This window comes from Conger conger, chromosome 17 (genome assembly GCF_963514075.1).
Source record: "Conger conger chromosome 17, fConCon1.1, whole genome shotgun sequence".
Taxonomy (NCBI): Eukaryota; Metazoa; Chordata; class Actinopteri; order Anguilliformes; family Congridae; genus Conger; species Conger conger.
In genome coordinates, this window is record NC_083776.1 from 68,553 (window position 1) to 84,603 (window position 16,051).

Consider the following 16,051-nt stretch of genomic DNA (forward strand, 5'->3'; position numbering starts at 1 on the left):
TACAGGCAGATATAGTGGGGTACAGGCAGATACAGAGTGGGGTACAAAGTGGGGTACAGGCAGATATAGTGGGGTACAGGCTGGTGCAGAGTGGGGTACAGGCAGATACAGAGTGGGGTACAAAGTCGGGTACAGGCAGATATAGTGGGGTACAGGCAGATACAGAGTGGGGTACAAAGTGGGGTACAGGCAGATATAGTGGGGTACAGGCTGGTGCAGAGTGGGGTACAGGCAGATACAGAGTGGGGTACAAAGTGGGGTACAGGCAGATATAGTGGGGTACAGGCTGGTGCAGAGTGGGGTACAGGCAGATACAGAGTGGGGTACAGGCTGCTATAGAGTGTCGTGCAGGCAGGTACAGAGTGGGACACAGATTGAGCGTGAGATTCTTACCTGAGCTGCTGAGGGACTCTGAGGACTTTGACACCCCAATGAGAGTCAGTAGATTGGCAACGGGGACCCAACCCTCCTTACTGGTCTTGAGATTTCGGACAAACCTGCAACACAGACACCATCCTTTTTACACTGACCACGCAAGGTATTAAATTCAAATTCAAATTCAAACTGCTCTATTGGCATGACAAGGTACGGTTTATGTTGCAAAGCACAGAAAAAAATATAAAAAGAACATAAACCATTGAACGCATGAACATATATGTATTTGGACATACAGTTTAATAAAGGCTTTGATGGATTTTTTTTGCATTCTCTTAATTGATCGGGGAGCTTTTAGTGGACATTTAAGGTTTCAAATTCTAGGCATATTATTTTCAACTTTGGGAAGAAATTCTCTCATGTCCAGGTAATTTCCACATGTTGTGAGGAAGTGTAGCTCTGTCTCCACCACTCCTTGACTGCAGTGTGTAGCTCTGTCTCCACTCCCTGACTGCAGTGTGTAGCTCTGTCTCCACTCTCTGACTGCAGTGTGTAGCTCTGTCTCCACTCCCTGACTGCAGTGTGTAGCTCTGTCTCCACTCCCTGACTGCAGTGTGTAGCTCTGTCTCCACTCCTCCCTGACTGCAGTGTGTAGCTCTGTCTCTACCCCTCCCTGACTGCAGTGTGTAGCTCTGTCTCTACCCCTCCCTGACTGGAGTGTGTAGCTCTGTCTCCTCTCTCTGACTGCAGTGTGTAGCTCTGTCTCCACTCCCTGACTGCAGTGTGTAGCTCTGTCTCCACTCCCTGACTGCAGTGTGTAGCTCTGTCTCCACTCTCTGACTGCAGTGTTTAGCTCTGTCTCCACTCCCTGACTGCAGTGTGTAGCTCTGTCTCCTCTCTCTGACTGCAGTGTGTAGCTCTGTCTCCACTCCCTGACTGCAGTGTGTAGCTCTGTCTCCACTCCCTGACTGCAGTGTTTAGCTCTGTCTCCACTCCCTGACTGCAGTGTGTAGCTCTGTCTCCACTCTCTGACTGCAGTGTTTAGCTCTGTCTCCACTCCCTGACTGCAGTGTGTAGCTCTGTCTCCTCTCTCTGACTGCAGTGTGTAGCTCTGTCTCCACTCCCTGACTGCAGTGTGTAGCTCTGTCTCCACTCCCTGACTGCAGTGTGTAGCTCTGTCTCCACTCCCTGACTGCAGTGTGTAGCTCTGTCTCCACTCCGACTGCAGTGTGTAGCTCTGTCTCCACTCCTTGACTGCAGTGTGTAGCTCTGTCTCCACTCCCTGACTGCAGTGTGTAGCTGTGTCTCCACTCCCTGACTGCAGTGTGTAGCTGTGTCTCCACTCCCTGACTGCAGTGTGTAGCTCTGTCTCCACTCCCTGACTGCAGTGTGTAGCTGTGTCTCCACTCCCTGACTGCAGTGTGCAGCTCTGTCTCCTCTCTCTGACTGCAGTGTGTAGCTCTGTCTCCACTCCCTGACTGCAGTGTGAGCGTGTAGCTCTGTCTCCACCTCTCCACAGCAGTCATGACGTTACATTATAGTCATTTAGCAGATGCTCTTATTCATATAGGGCGAGGCCAGGTGCTGTAGATTTACCTTCCCCAGATCACAGTTCATTCACACAGATGCCTCTGTAATTATTTGGGTCAAATTTGTCTCCAGTTTTATATATGGGCGCTATGAGTCCTTTGTTCCAGACATAAGGGGAGTAACCAAGACTCAGAACCAAGGCGAAAAGTCTTAGGAAAGCTAATTTCAATGTATAATCAGTGTTGTTTTCATCTTGCTTGGCTCTGAGTGTGTTTTTGTATTGTGTTAGTACCAGACAATAAGCAAGGCGTGATACCTCACCAGTTTGACATTTGTGTTTTTTGTTCTCATGACGTGGCAGTCTGACTAACACCAATTTTCATGGTTCTGTTTTGTGGTTTTTATTATTTATTAGCGATGGGCTTGTGGAGGCCAGTCTCAGGGCAGGTCTCACCACTGTCCATCCTCTCCTTCCTTTATCAGCTGAACCGTGTCCCCGCTGTTTACCGCCACGTCTTGTGGGCCTCCCCCTCTCTTGTAGTCAGCCACCACCGTGTACTTCCCTGGGGCCTGGGGACACAGGAGACCTGGTCACCACCTGGTGGGTGTGGGGGGGATACAACACAGTCTGGGCACACCAGAGACGGAAAACTCACCAGTTTCTTCCCGGCTTCATCCTCAGGGTCAGAGTTCAGGGGGTCCTCAGCACTGGAGTACCCATCATTCTCCTCAGAGGGATCCATGAAGAGTGAGGCCTTGCCCCAGCCTGGGGGGAGGGGGGCAAAGAGAAGGAGGGGGTCTGGTCAATACTCCCCCTCATTGGGCAGGGATGAAACGGACGGAGGTGGAGCTACAGAGGCGCTGCAGTCCAGCCTCCGGCTTGAGCCCAGCCCACCAAAGCCCCGCCCACCGGCCCCAGCCTCGGCTCCGCCCACCGGCCCCAGCCCCGGCTCCGCCCACCGGCCCCGGCCCAAGCAGTCACTCAAAAGAGGCAGGGGCGCTGAAACGTGGGCCTTAGCATCACTGTGTCGTGTTATTTCCTTCAGAGAGAAGCGTTCATGTGATGACAGGGTTTCAGTGCTTTGAAAATATGCAGTGCTTTCTGTTCAGAAATATTCCCACTGTTTTCTTAACACACACAAACACTGGCAAATCTTCTGCTACAAATAGACAACTCAGTTCAAGATTAATTGGGGATAAGTTCTGACATAATAAAATGCTATGATTTTAATCATTGAAAAACGTTTCATATGACTGTTGTGTTTATGCAGCTACTAGCACCCAACTAGTACCAGAATTTAAATCCAGCTGCTTCTGGATCAGGTCTGAGTCAGTGACAGAGGAGCAGGCAGACGGGCCAAAGAGCGCTGATGGTATGAGAGTGGGATCAGAGCGAGGATGAGACCCCACAGAACCCAGACTCCATTCAGCGCAACCCCACGTCACCAGAGAATGATGAGTGTGTATGCGACTCAGTGAGTGACTGAGACCTTTCTCCCATTTAAACCACCACAAATACAAGAACTGTACACATGGAGAGGACAAAAGGAATGATGAAAGATAGGCGGGGGATAGGCTCTGTGAATCAAGCAGGACCTTAATGACAGGGTGCATCCAGGGTTACTTCTGGTTTGTGCAAAGGAGGGAAACCCACACCATACAGCCTTTATCTTCTGGGATTTTACTATTAATTGAAACAGCATATTATTGCGATACTTTATTTGGCGATACATTATCAATACAGTGACCAGTACCAATAATGTATTAAGTACTGTTTTATATTGCTTATTATTTTAATGTTATAATTGAATGCATGATGCGGAGGCGAAGAACCACTCTCCTCGGAGGGACAAGAGCTTCACATCGTTTCCTCGTTGTGATCTCGTGCAGCGACCGATTTTCTATTGAAATTAAGTAGGGCGAATCCATCGTGACTGACGTTACAAATTGGAGAGTTTTGTGACAATTATTATTGTACAGCTGCCATTGTATTCATGGTTAAGTTTAAAGGTTTTTGGCTAACTATACTAGGCCCTTGTTTGACATGGAAATATTGACAATTAATCTTTAGCTATGTGCTTCTTTGTGCTGTGGTGGGCGTTTGATATTACAAAAAATGGATATGCAAAGACAAACGAGTTCTAAATGGCATGGAACCACTAATATTGCTTAAATTGTAAACAATTATATTTTTCCAAACATTAATTTGCATCTCTGCTGCAGCCATCAATGTCAGCCATCGTGATGAGACGCTAAGGGAGCCGTTGCAATTAATGACAGCGGCTCCACTGTAGCCATCGCATCACATTCGATGGCAGTGTCAAAGCAAGCAATGTTAATGTTAGTGCTGCTTAGGCGATTTTGCATGGCGATGCTGTTATTTTTTTCAACCTATGGGCAATTAATAACAAGATATTAAACTTGGCAATGTTCAGTGCATAACAAGCATCATTTTGCATTTGCACTTGTCCTGTACTGTTTTTTTTAATCATTGTATAAATCCTGGTAGGATTGTACCATCATCACAAGCTGTCCCTCCATTTTTCTGCACCGAAACTAGGCGGAACAATTATTGACGACATGGTACCATATTGGTTGGACAAATATGAAACCCGAGATCTGATTGGCTGTTGACAGGTGATTAGCTAAGTTAAGCCATGGGCAACTTTTTTCGGCCAAATTTCGTTGTTCAGTCTCCCAGTTGCTCATGTTGCTGGCCCTCACTCAGCTTCATAGAAAACGTCCGGCAACTGGTTGACCAAATCGCTCATAGTGTGAACACGGGGTAAACCATGGTTTAAAGTAAGATCATTCACTTAGCTTTCTTCAATATGTTGCATTCAAAATGAAAGGTTATTACCTTAGGAGATGTGCTATTTCACTTGCAACAAATTAATGTGAAATTAATATCTGGCAAACAACCTCCGCAATCACACAGTAAACATTATTTACAATATAATGGAAACATTACATTCATGATTAAAAGATAAAAGTTTCCAGCAAATTTCAGGGTGCAATGGCTTATTGTTCTCCTTAGGCACATGATTTCAATATTTTACTTCAGTCAAATGAGACATAAATGAACAGAAAATATGGCAGCAATATATCACAGTATCAAACTGCAACAAGTAGTGCATCGCAAAAATGCAAAGAATCGCAATAGTATTATAGTGTGACTGAAGTATTGGGACATAGTGAGGTCCCTGGTGATTCCCACCGCTTGTTTTTACCTCTCCTCTTAGTCTGCAGCAGGTTAGACGTATTGAGCCATGAGACTCTGGTGAAGGAGATGTAGGAACCTGTGTCCAGGAGGAGGAAGCATTGTCAATCTTAATGTGACTACCCCGGTTAAATAAAGGGTAAAAAATAAATAAATATCCTGTGAGCTAGAGCTGACACAGTCAGGATTTGATTGTGGTGTGCGGGGAGCACCACGACTGCATTGCGAACCAGTGCAGTAGCGGGCAATGCCTCCCAGCAGAAACCTTGAATACTAATATCTAATAGAACATGTTCAGTGTTTCTTGGTGTTAAGACTTCTTCAATTGCTGCTCATTCATTCAGGGGACTCAAGGCTCCATTCTTGGCACCCGCTCCGTTTTATTTTCTGGGTCTTTTAATGTGACATTTCAATGGGATAGAGTACCTCTAAAACCGAATGGAGTTGGGTCGCTCTTAACCTCATGCCTTTTGGTTTTGCGATCAGTGCTCGGGGGAGATCCTGGCAGCGTTGCAAGAAGAAGAAGAGGAAGAAGAAGAGGAAGAGATAAAGATGAGATAGGTAGCAAAAATATAAAAATCAACTAAATGGGACTGACTGGACATGGGTCAGGTAGGATTAACAGGTCAGCAATACAAAGGTTTGTGCATTTAGCCATCAGCTATGGTATCAGATGTCACAGGGAGTCCTGAGGTGTGCATATTGTGGTTGTCGGTGGCTAAGAGCTAGATACCTGGTGGAGAGCGGAGGGCCACAGGTAATGTTAGGCTCTTAACCTCAGGAAGTGCTGGCTCTGTAGAGGGAAGCGTGCCACATTTTACCCGAAAGTAATTCAGGCTGAACTACACCTGAGATTTTTTTTACTTTTAAATCTCTTCAAAGGGCAACAATAGAAGACCATAAACACAATATATCTGGAGCTCAGAGGGGGGGATGCAGGTAAGAGTGTGGTGTAATCTGTGAGATACAGTGGAGTTTTACCTTTCTGACCCTTGAGGTTGCTGAACCCCTGTAAGGTAAAACGCTTTTTAGCCACCATGGCCCTCTCTGTGGTGGGGCTGGTGGCCGTTTCATCTGCAGCAGCAGCAGCAGAGAAAGGGGAGAGCGTGGGAGAGAGGTTATCAGAGGAAGACCATTTACACCACAGAAGATAGGTGAAGAGAAAAAAAGAAGGCTATGATTAGTAGAAGCAGTCGAAGAAAAGGGGTAAGAGAAGGACAGAGAGACCAAAGTTTAAGAGCACAGTGCACAGATCCCGCCCAACAGCCAGGTTCAGCAGTAAGCATTTGGCCCTATTCCTGTTCTCCAGAGCAGCTCAACTCAACTCTTTTTAGGACGGCTTGGCACTGGTGCAATGTTCAATTCTCTTCATTTGTGTTACTCTGTAAAGCGTCTTTGTGACAGTCTTCTGTGAAAAGTGCTATAAAAAAATTGAATTGAATTGAATTGACCTGACCTTTGGCCTTTTCTGGGTGTTTTGGGCTGGAGACGGGCTCCGGGCTGCTGGGCTCCGTCCTCTTCTCTTCGCCCTTCTTCGTGCTCTTCTGGCCACTTTTGAAGGGACTGTGATGGACAAGACAATGAAGAACAAGAGCGTGAATGAAGAAGAGCGAACAGGTAATAACACCTCTAGGGTCTTTCAGCACACTTAGCCCTGGTTATGGGTATGCACTTTGTTGTACGTCGCTCTGAATAAGATAATGCCAATAATGTAATGTAATGTAACACACACACATGCCCATTGTGATGGTTAAAATGTTACGAAATAAACTTCCACCATCAAGCAGGTACAGGCTACTTTTTCTATACTGGATATATACATATGGTTGTAGGGGGAATCCTAATTGGGTTCAAAGTCACCCGCACTATGGACTCCGTGCCCAAGCATAGACTCACTCCAACACACAGGCTTATGCCAATTATCTTTCCACTGGGAAATAAATATATCTGTTCTCATGGGGCCTGTATTGGCCACTGCATCCCTGTGACCCCCCAACACACCAGGGCTTCAGCTGAGCTCACTGCTTCCTCTTAGCATATGTAATGGTTCTGTCACATGGGTCATCACAGGTAACTCACCTGAGACTGCCAGACGGGGAGTTGCCTGGAGGGAACTGGAAAACTTGATCCGTCGCCCTCTGCTGGCTGGCTTCTGGAACACGTTTGATTGAAACAGATCACATAAAACGAGACTAAAGACAGCTCTGGCAGAACTACCCACAATCCTCCACTGCCCAATAAACCCAAGCACAGCCACAGCCTGTTACATGTGATCTTGGTAGCAGGCTGCATGCAACCGCACGATTTGTGCTCAGATCACAGCAAACAGAGGCTTCTGCACCTCCACAAATATCAAAGAAAGGTAAATAAAGACTCAATGTCCCCATCTCCCAAAGGCATGGTGCTGGCATTTATCAAAATTGCCATCATGTAGTCATGTTTTCACTATCTTACCCCTGCAAGCCTGCAACTGCCCTGTTAGAACCTTCCGGATCTCCTTCACCCAGGCAGTTTTTATTTCAGTTGTAGAGGCCTAAAAATAAAAATAAAAACGATTATGAACAATAACAAGTTGATTTTTAAAAAAGGAGTCTCGGCACATACAAAACACACCTATCTTAAAAGTTATAACTGTCTGAGGATTACAATTGCTTATAATTACAAATATAACGATTATAATAAAACGTTATCTTTGTGTTTTTAATTTAGGCAAGTAATAAATGTGTGTTAAGTTTGTGCTTCCCCACCTGCACTATATACACTTCCTCTCGAGAGTTGCACCAGATCTCAAACTTCTTGTTGTCACCCTTTGCGTTCTCTGTGATGCCCACAGCACTCATCTGAACACAGGATGGGTTAAGCAGAGAGAGGGATCAGAAGAGAAAAAAAATATATATTTTAGATATTAAATTAGCTATTTTCCACCCGACAAGTGCTTTGATTGGGGTCCCCAAAGCAGTCTTCTCAAGAACATCAGTCATTCCTCAGTTTGAGGGCAGTAGAGCCTTCCATAATCACGCATTAGTCAAGCTAAGTCAAGTTTATTTGTATAACACATTTTCATACACAAGGCAACTCAAATTGCTTCAAATAAGACATAGAAAGATATTACATAAAAATGTTATTAAAGTAAATTAGAATTAAAAACAATCTTTATAAGTTCTAAGAAAAAGAACAATTAAAAGATGTCTGCAAAGATGTAAGTATATTTGGCACAGAACATGAATGTTTTTAGCTTAGTTTAAAAAGTTGTTTGGGCATTAAAATAAAAAAATAAAAAAATCTGTTTTAAGTCCTTCACAAAAAATGACCCATTACAAAAGCTCAGGCAAAGACAAAAAGTAGAAAGTAGATAATTCTGCAAATAACATAACATATCATAAGAGAGAGGCACTTCTTTACTAAACCTGGAACCAGAATCCAAGCCTGAAGACACAAGCTTGTAGGACAGTCAGAATAGGAGCTAACAAACCTCAAACAGACTCCAACCTGTCAGCGAAATCCCCCGGGTTTTATGTAACGAAGGACATTTGACTCAGACTCACGTTGAGTGAATGTTTGAAGCTGTAGGAGGGGGCCTTCTCGTACCCCTCCCCATTCTCCTCTCTGCGCTTGCAGAACAGCAGAGCCTTCTGGTGCAGGAAGAGGTGGCGCTGCATGGGCTTGAAACGAGCCAGGTCCTTCACCTTGGCATGACCCTTCTTGTGCTCCGTCCACACGCTGAAGGACCCCTGCATGAGCAGCCTTCCCAGGTCACCCAGGTTACCCTGCAGGGGGATCCATTTTTATATTGGAGCAATGGAGCTAGCTGTCACAGACTGCATAATGTCTGCCCAGATTCGACCCGAGACGCTAATCCAGGCATCATAGCATCATAGCATAGCATCACCTTAACCAAGCAGCCAGCAACCCTGAGTTTTTAAATAATTATTGCCCTGTCACTTAAAGTGGAAGACTTCCAGTTTTACATAACGCTAAAAGGAATGCAGTGATCACAGAGATGTGTTAATCCCCGCTGTGCGGACGGGCGGCCCCGCTGCTAACTCACATCATAGCCGGTGATGGCAATCAGGTGCATGGAGTCGTTGACAGCCTTCAGGATTCCCAGAATGGAGGACAGCGCCTCCTGCAGGTCCTCGGCACCCTCACAGGCCTTGCTGTACTTCAGCAGCTCCTGGACAGAGAAACACACATGCTTATTAGATTACTGTCCCGCATGCCGGCAAAGATGTGCATTCTGAATATTCTCTGAATGAAGATCTTCAGCAGTAGCCAGTAGAGTCTTAACAGTGTGGTGATTGTGTGGAAGTCTCCACCTGGACCTCACCTTCAGCAGGAGCTGATACTTGGTTATCCTCTGCACGGGCTTGAGCAGGTAAGAGTCCAGGCCCAGTTTATGCTCCAGTTTCTTCTGGCACTCCTGTATGAGTCACACAATTAGACCAAGAATACAGAAAATATATCATTTATATAATATCAAGGTCTTTATGCATTGTGGGGGGAGTGGGGGTGTTACTTGCAGGAGCGAGAGGTCATAGAGGGGGTTACCTAGGGGAACGTAACATTATAGAGCGGGTTGCTAGGGGAACATAACTTCATAGCGGGGGTTACTAGGTGAGTGTAACATCATAGAGGGGGTTACTAGGGGAATGTAACATCGTAGAGGAGGTTACTAGGGGAATGTAACATCATAGAGGGGGTTACTAGGGGAATGTAACATCATAGAGGGGGTTACTAGGGGAATGTAACATCATAGAGGGGGTTACTAGGGGAGTGTAACATCATAGAGAAGATTACCTCGGGGAACGCAACATCATAGAGGGGCTTACTAGGGGAATGTAACATCATAGAGGGGGTTACTAGGGGAACGTAACATCATAGAGGGGGTTACTAGGGGAATGTAACATCATAGAGGGGGTTACTAGGGGGACGTAACATCATAGAGGGGGTTACTAGGGGAGTGTAACATCATAGAGAAGATTACCTAGGGGAACGTAACATCATAGAGGGGCTTACTAGGGGAATGTAACATCATAGAGGGGGTTACTAGGGGAACGTAACATCATAGAGGGAGTTACTAGGGGAATGTAAGATCATAGAGGGGGTTACTAGGGGAATGTAAGATCATAGAGGGGGTTACTAGGGGAACGTAACATCATAGAGGGGGTTACTAGGGGAATGTAACATCAAAGAGGGGGTTACTAGGGGAGTGTAACATCATAGAGGGGGATACTAGGGGAATGTAACATGATAGAGGGGGTTACTAGGGGAATGTAACATGATAGAGGGGGTTACTAGGGGAATGTAACATGATAGAGGGGGTTACTAGGGGAGTGTAACATCATAGAGGGGGTTACTAGGGGAATGTAAGATCATAAAGGGGGTTACTAGGGGAATGTAACATCATAGAGGGGGTTACTAGGGGAATGTAACATCATAGAGGGGGTTACTAGGGGAGTGTAACATCATAGAGGGGGATACTAGGGGAATGTAACATGATAGAGGGGGTTACTAGGGGAATGTAACATGATAGAGGGGGTTACTAGGGGAATGTAACATGATAGAGGGGGTTACTAGGGGAGTGTAACATCATAGAGGGGGATACTAGGGGGGGAATGTAACATCATAGAGGGGGTTACCTGGAAGAAGGCGCAGTCAGAGCACTGTCTCCACAGACTCTCGGAGCGTGGTTTGTTCTGACAGTACTTTTCATAGATCTGTAGATCATTCATCTGCGATGGAGAGAGAACAGCAGAGCGATACACACAAGGGGATCACAACATTGAGATCACAAAGTGGTTATGACACATAGCTTATACTTTATGATGTACACAATACCTTTCACAATGTGGATTGCACTGTACCACAGCCACATGTGAATCACATATGTTTAATATTGCATGAAAATTAATGTACTATTAATTTTGTTGTACGATGTACTATTCATCAGAGGAAAGCAGACAGTTCCAGCATGAGCCATAGAAAAGGAGCAATGCATTTACACAGTGCTTTACATTCAAGGGGAAATCCTCAATCCCCACCAAAGAATAACAGGCACCTGGCTTAGGGCAGCTATATTACACCAGTACACTGACCACAGATCAGCAGAGCTGGAGAGGAGGTGAGGGCTTGAAAGCAGTGTCGTGTCCATAACTTCAAACACCAATGTTCTGGCTAGTAGTCCATTTTCCTGTTATCTCAGACATCTCATCCTGCCATCAGTAATGTAATCAAGTTCTCTGTGATGTTTGCTCACCCTCTGCAGGAAGCAGCGGCCTACGAGCTCAGGGCAGTCTGTGAAGGCCTCCAGCTCTCTCAGAAAGGTCCTGAGAGGGGGGAGGGGTGTAAAAACAGAGATGGGTTAAAATTAGAGAAAGCTATTCTATTTTCCCCATGTTAGACAGTGCCACAGTCTAGGCCCCCACAGACAAGAGAGGCTGTAAGCTCAGCATTTCACGGTTTAGACCAGAAATCTTTGTTGTTAAAAAAATAACTGATCGTAACATTTTGATGTTTGAGTGAAGTGTTCCTCTCCTGTAGATATTTAGCTTTTTATAGGAACTTAGTAATTAAGGGGCTTCGAGACTCCTGTGCATATTCCAACTTCTGTTAAGGTACATGAAGGCCGGTGGTACGATCCCCGGGGTAGCCATAATAAGATCCGCACAGCCGTTGGGCCCCTGAGCAAGGCCCTTAACCCCGCATTGCTCCAGGGGAGGATTGTCTCCTACTTAGGAGCAACTGTACGTTGCTCTGGATAAGAGCGTCTGCCAAATGCCATTAATGTAAAAAAAACAAATACACCCACAAACAGCTTCATCTTCCCCGAGTGCACTTTACCATGTTTTCTAAACCTGTGCTGTGGCAGCAGTACGTCGCACTGGAAAGCAGTGCTCGCTGTGGGAGGAGCTCACCTCTTGTGGAACTGGTAGATCTCGGCCATGTTTCCGAACAGGACGTCCTCCTTGTTCTGCAGCACGCTCGGGATGAGGTGCGTCATGGCTGGGTTTTCCATCTCAGCGGCATAGCCCTGGAAGAGGGTAAAAACTGGGTCGTGTACACTCACTGAGCAATTTATTAAGTATTTATTAGACTTTGTTTTCAGACTTCTACTGCTGCAGCCTATCCACTTAGAGGTTTGACGCATTGTGTGTTCAGTGATGCTCTTCTCCGTACCACTGTTGTAATGTGTGGTTATTTGCATTTCTTCACCTTCCTGTCAGCTTTGACCAGTTTGGCCCTTTTCCTCTAACCTCTCTCATTAACAAGACCTCATTCTGCCCACAGAACTGCTGCTCACTGGAAGTTTTTAGTTTTTCGCACATTCTCTGGAAATGATAAAGACTTTTGTGCATGAAAATCCCAGGAGATCAGCAGTTTCTGAGACACTCAAACCACCAACAATCATTCACTTAGATCACATTTCTTCCCCATTCTGACATTTGGTCTAAAAAACAGCTGAACGTCTTGACCATGTCTGGATGCTTGTATGCATTTAGTTGCTGCCACATGATTGGTTGATTAAATATTTGCATTAACAAGCTGGTGTACAGGTCAACCTAATAAAGTGACCACTGATTGTATGCGAAGGTGTGAATCTGAGGTCATAGTGCAGGATCTCAGATTAAAATATTGGTGAAAACTGATGTTTTCTTTAAAAATGGTTTTGAACAATGAGTGTCGGAGCACCATGGCCTGGGATTGAATCGGACTGTGGCCGTTTGATTTGAAATGGTGAAACTGGCATGTCTGGCCTTCAGGTGGTAGGGATAGCAGCCTTCATAACCTGAGTGACCCGTTGGGTGCTTGGGTACCAGAGGCTTGCTCTCTGCGCACACTCATGATTCCGTATCCTCCACTCTGGATATGTGTGTGTGCGGCTTGCGGCTGTGTGCGGTGTGAAAGAAGCAGCTTGCTGACCCCCCCGTGTTTCAGAGAAGCGTGTGCTGTCTTCACTCTTACAAGCCAGCAGCAGGGGGGCGTATATGAGCACACTTGTACATGGTATATTCGCTCGTACACGTACATATTCCAGATTCACATGGGACTGGAAATAACAAATGTTTTTTAGTTTTTTTAATGTTAATGTACAGGCATTTTACTGGGGTGTAAAGTGTAAAGAGTATTGTGTTTGGCAGGTTTAGGTCTGGGTGGGGGTGAGAGCGCAGCCTCACTCACCTGAAGCACACAGAGCAGCTCCTCCACGTAAGCCCTCTCTGTCTCCAACAGCTCATTCATCACATGCCTGGGGCAGAAGGACAGAGCACCTTAACCCCAAACCCCTTAACCCCACACCTTAAACCCCTTAACCCCATACCTTATACCCCTTAACCCCATACCCAAACCCCTTAACCCCACACCTTAGACCCCTTAACCCCACACCTTAAACCCCTTAACCCCACACCTTAGACCCAAACCCCTCACCCCACACCTTAAACCCTAAACCCCATACCCAAACCTCTTAACCCCAAACCCCGTAACATCCAAACCCCTTAACCCCACACCCTAAACCTCATACTCTAAACATCATAGCCCCCAAACCCCTTAATCCCACACTCTAAACCCTAAACTCCATACCCAAACCTCATAACACCCAAACCTCATAACAACCAAACCCCTTAACCCCAAACCCCATAACACCCAACCTCTTAACCCCGCACCATAAACCCCATAACTACACACCCCAAACCTCATAAAACCCAAACATCTTAACCCTATACCCCAAACCCCAGAACATCCAAATCCCTTAACCCCACAAAACCCCAAAAGACCTTTTATGGATCGATTGTGATAAAGGCAATCTAACTGCAAGCAGTCACTGGTCACTTCTGATTCCAGGTTCCGAAATTTGTGCCCTGATCCCCAAATCTCACCGTCGCAAGACAGCCAGGTTCTCCTCTTCCTCGGAGAGAGACGCCTGACGACTGTTGCTGTTCTGCAGCTGGAGAGCCAGGGAGAAAGATTGAGCCAAAAACCACCCACATTGGGAAATAATAATGATAATAAAAATAATAATTTTCTAGGGGTACAAGAACTGAGAACGGTTAACAGTGAATGTTTTTCGCCAGATGCATTCTGGGACATCTCTCAGCATGGTAAGGCTGCTTACCTTTCTGCAGTTCACTCCAGTGTCCGCCTCACCACCGGAGCAGGCCTTCTCTATGCCGCGGTGGGCTAGGAGAGATCGCAAGACAGAGACAGGGTGACTGAGTGCCAGGAGAGAGGGGAGACGCTGGAAAAGTCTCGTCCAAATAGACATTTGACATCATCGTGATCAAAGGCAAATAAATTAATTAAAGATATTGGTCGTAATTAGTTCACTGTTACTTTCCAGAGTATTCAAAGCACTGCAACCTAACCTTGTTAGGAAGCCTAACAACTACTGCTAATCGGCCACTAGGAGGCACCAAGACCATTTTCAATCTTTAAAACCAAACTTTGGTTAATTAAGGTTACTGCGCCCTATTTCATATATATGTTGCTAACTCGGTTAGCCCAATTTGATTGTTGATGTTTTAAGATAAAGTCAGGATGTTCGGTTTCCTAAATGGGTTTCTCAATTTAGAGTGGCTTGTTGCCGGGACAACAGTGTCTTAAGCACAAACCTGCAAGCCCGCAGGTTTAAGGTTAAGTTAGGAGGATAGCATGTAGCTAGCCTACATAAACCACCTTGTAAAATCAGACTCACAGTCTGAAATGTCCAATCAATTCAATTTGTCACAGATGGACTTCAATAAAGTTCTAGACACATGTCAAGGATAATTAAAGCAAATTTAAAGCAATTTGGTATGTCTATAAATGAAGGTCCATGCCATCTGTACAGTTAACACAGCTGTCTAATCTCAGGACCAGTTAACACAGCTGTCTAATCTCTGGACCAGTTAACACAGCTGTCTGAACACTGGACCAGATAACACAGCTGTCTAATCTCTGTTATTTAGGTGGCAGTGTTAACTGTATGGAGAGCATGGACATTCAGTTATAGAAATGTGGATAGAAAATGGATTATCCCTTTATGGATTTAGAAAAACTAAGTGCTAAATGAATTGCTGAGTAACAACAAAAACAGGGTTAGTGATTAATAAAGGTTTAGCGATTGGAGTGAAGAATGAAGGAATGGTTGGGTGTTTGGCCTGGGTGTGCAGTCACCTGGAGACGACAGGGGGGACTTGGCGTAGGCCTCAGGCCGCGGGGCGACGGGCTGGACCGGACGAGACTGCTTGGCGGCCAGCTTCTTCAGGCTGACCCGTCTCTTCTCAAACATCTCCTGCATGGAGGTGTGCTTCTGGAGCACTCTCTCCACACGCTCCTGCCACAGCCAATGAGAACACGCGCTGAGGTCAGTAAACCGTTAATTAATTAGGTAGGAAGCCGAGTAGCCATTAGAAAGTCATGAATGGGTTAATTGTAGTCAAAAACATAAAACTTCCCATGGAATTAAAGACATATAAAAAATGCCTCACCCTGAACTCATCATTGATAACGGACTCGTAGGTCCTACAGATGCTGTCGACGTCAGTGACTTTGCTGTACTGGCCACCTGTCTCCAGGTAACGCTCAATTTCCTGGAGGGCGGACTCAGCACCGTCCTGGGTCTGGCACTTGTCCACTGGCTGTGATGCCAGCAGGTAGATGCCATCTTCACACCACTTAGCAGTCTGGATAAAAGGAAGACCCACACAAATGATTAGTCATGTCTGAAAATCTGTAAAGATAGCTACTCAAGTGATTTGTCATGCCTGAAAACCCAGGACATACAGGTGAAATATGTACTCTAAATACTTTGACTTGATATAATTTAAAACAACTGCAGCAGATCCCTGAGAAACATGTCACTAAACAAAGCTTCCACTTATGCAAGATAAATCTTGTTATGAATATATATTTTTATGTACTACTACAGGTAGTGATATCTACATACAAAGT

General features: G+C 45.5%; 1 protein-coding gene across 8 annotated transcripts in view; it reads right to left on the minus strand.

Annotated features, from left to right (window-relative positions):
* The window catches only part of LOC133116459 (guanine nucleotide exchange factor DBS-like), a 57,820-nt gene that overhangs the window by 3,014 nt on the left and 38,755 nt on the right, over positions 1-16,051 (minus strand). For 3 of the 8 annotated variants that reach the window (XM_061226011.1, XM_061226009.1, XM_061226014.1), the window contains exons 12-32: positions 15,589-15,783; positions 15,275-15,434; positions 14,235-14,299; positions 13,999-14,066; positions 13,304-13,370; positions 12,040-12,155; positions 11,382-11,451; positions 10,765-10,857; positions 9,453-9,545; positions 9,174-9,299; positions 8,671-8,892; positions 7,873-7,965; positions 7,580-7,658; positions 7,205-7,277; positions 6,582-6,688; positions 6,107-6,199; positions 5,859-5,918; positions 5,552-5,626; positions 2,562-2,671; positions 2,360-2,475; positions 394-497 (exon numbers count right to left, since the gene is read on the minus strand). In XM_061226011.1, coding sequence (XP_061081995.1) covers positions 394-497; positions 2,360-2,475; positions 2,562-2,671; positions 5,552-5,626; positions 5,859-5,918; positions 6,107-6,199; positions 6,582-6,688; positions 7,205-7,277; positions 7,580-7,658; positions 7,873-7,965; positions 8,671-8,892; positions 9,174-9,299; positions 9,453-9,545; positions 10,765-10,857; positions 11,382-11,451; positions 12,040-12,155; positions 13,304-13,370; positions 13,999-14,066; positions 14,235-14,299; positions 15,275-15,434; positions 15,589-15,783 — 2,185 coding nt within the window. Of the gene's footprint in view, positions 1-393; positions 498-2,359; positions 2,476-2,561; positions 2,672-5,011; positions 5,205-5,551; positions 5,627-5,858; positions 5,919-6,106; positions 6,200-6,581; positions 6,689-7,204; positions 7,278-7,579; positions 7,659-7,872; positions 7,966-8,670; positions 8,893-9,173; positions 9,300-9,452; positions 9,546-10,764; positions 10,858-11,381; positions 11,452-12,039; positions 12,156-13,303; positions 13,371-13,998; positions 14,067-14,234; positions 14,300-15,274; positions 15,435-15,588; positions 15,784-16,051 lie in introns of those variants that run through there. The other 5 variants (XM_061226017.1, XM_061226010.1, XM_061226013.1 and 2 more) reach the window with 5 other exon arrangements.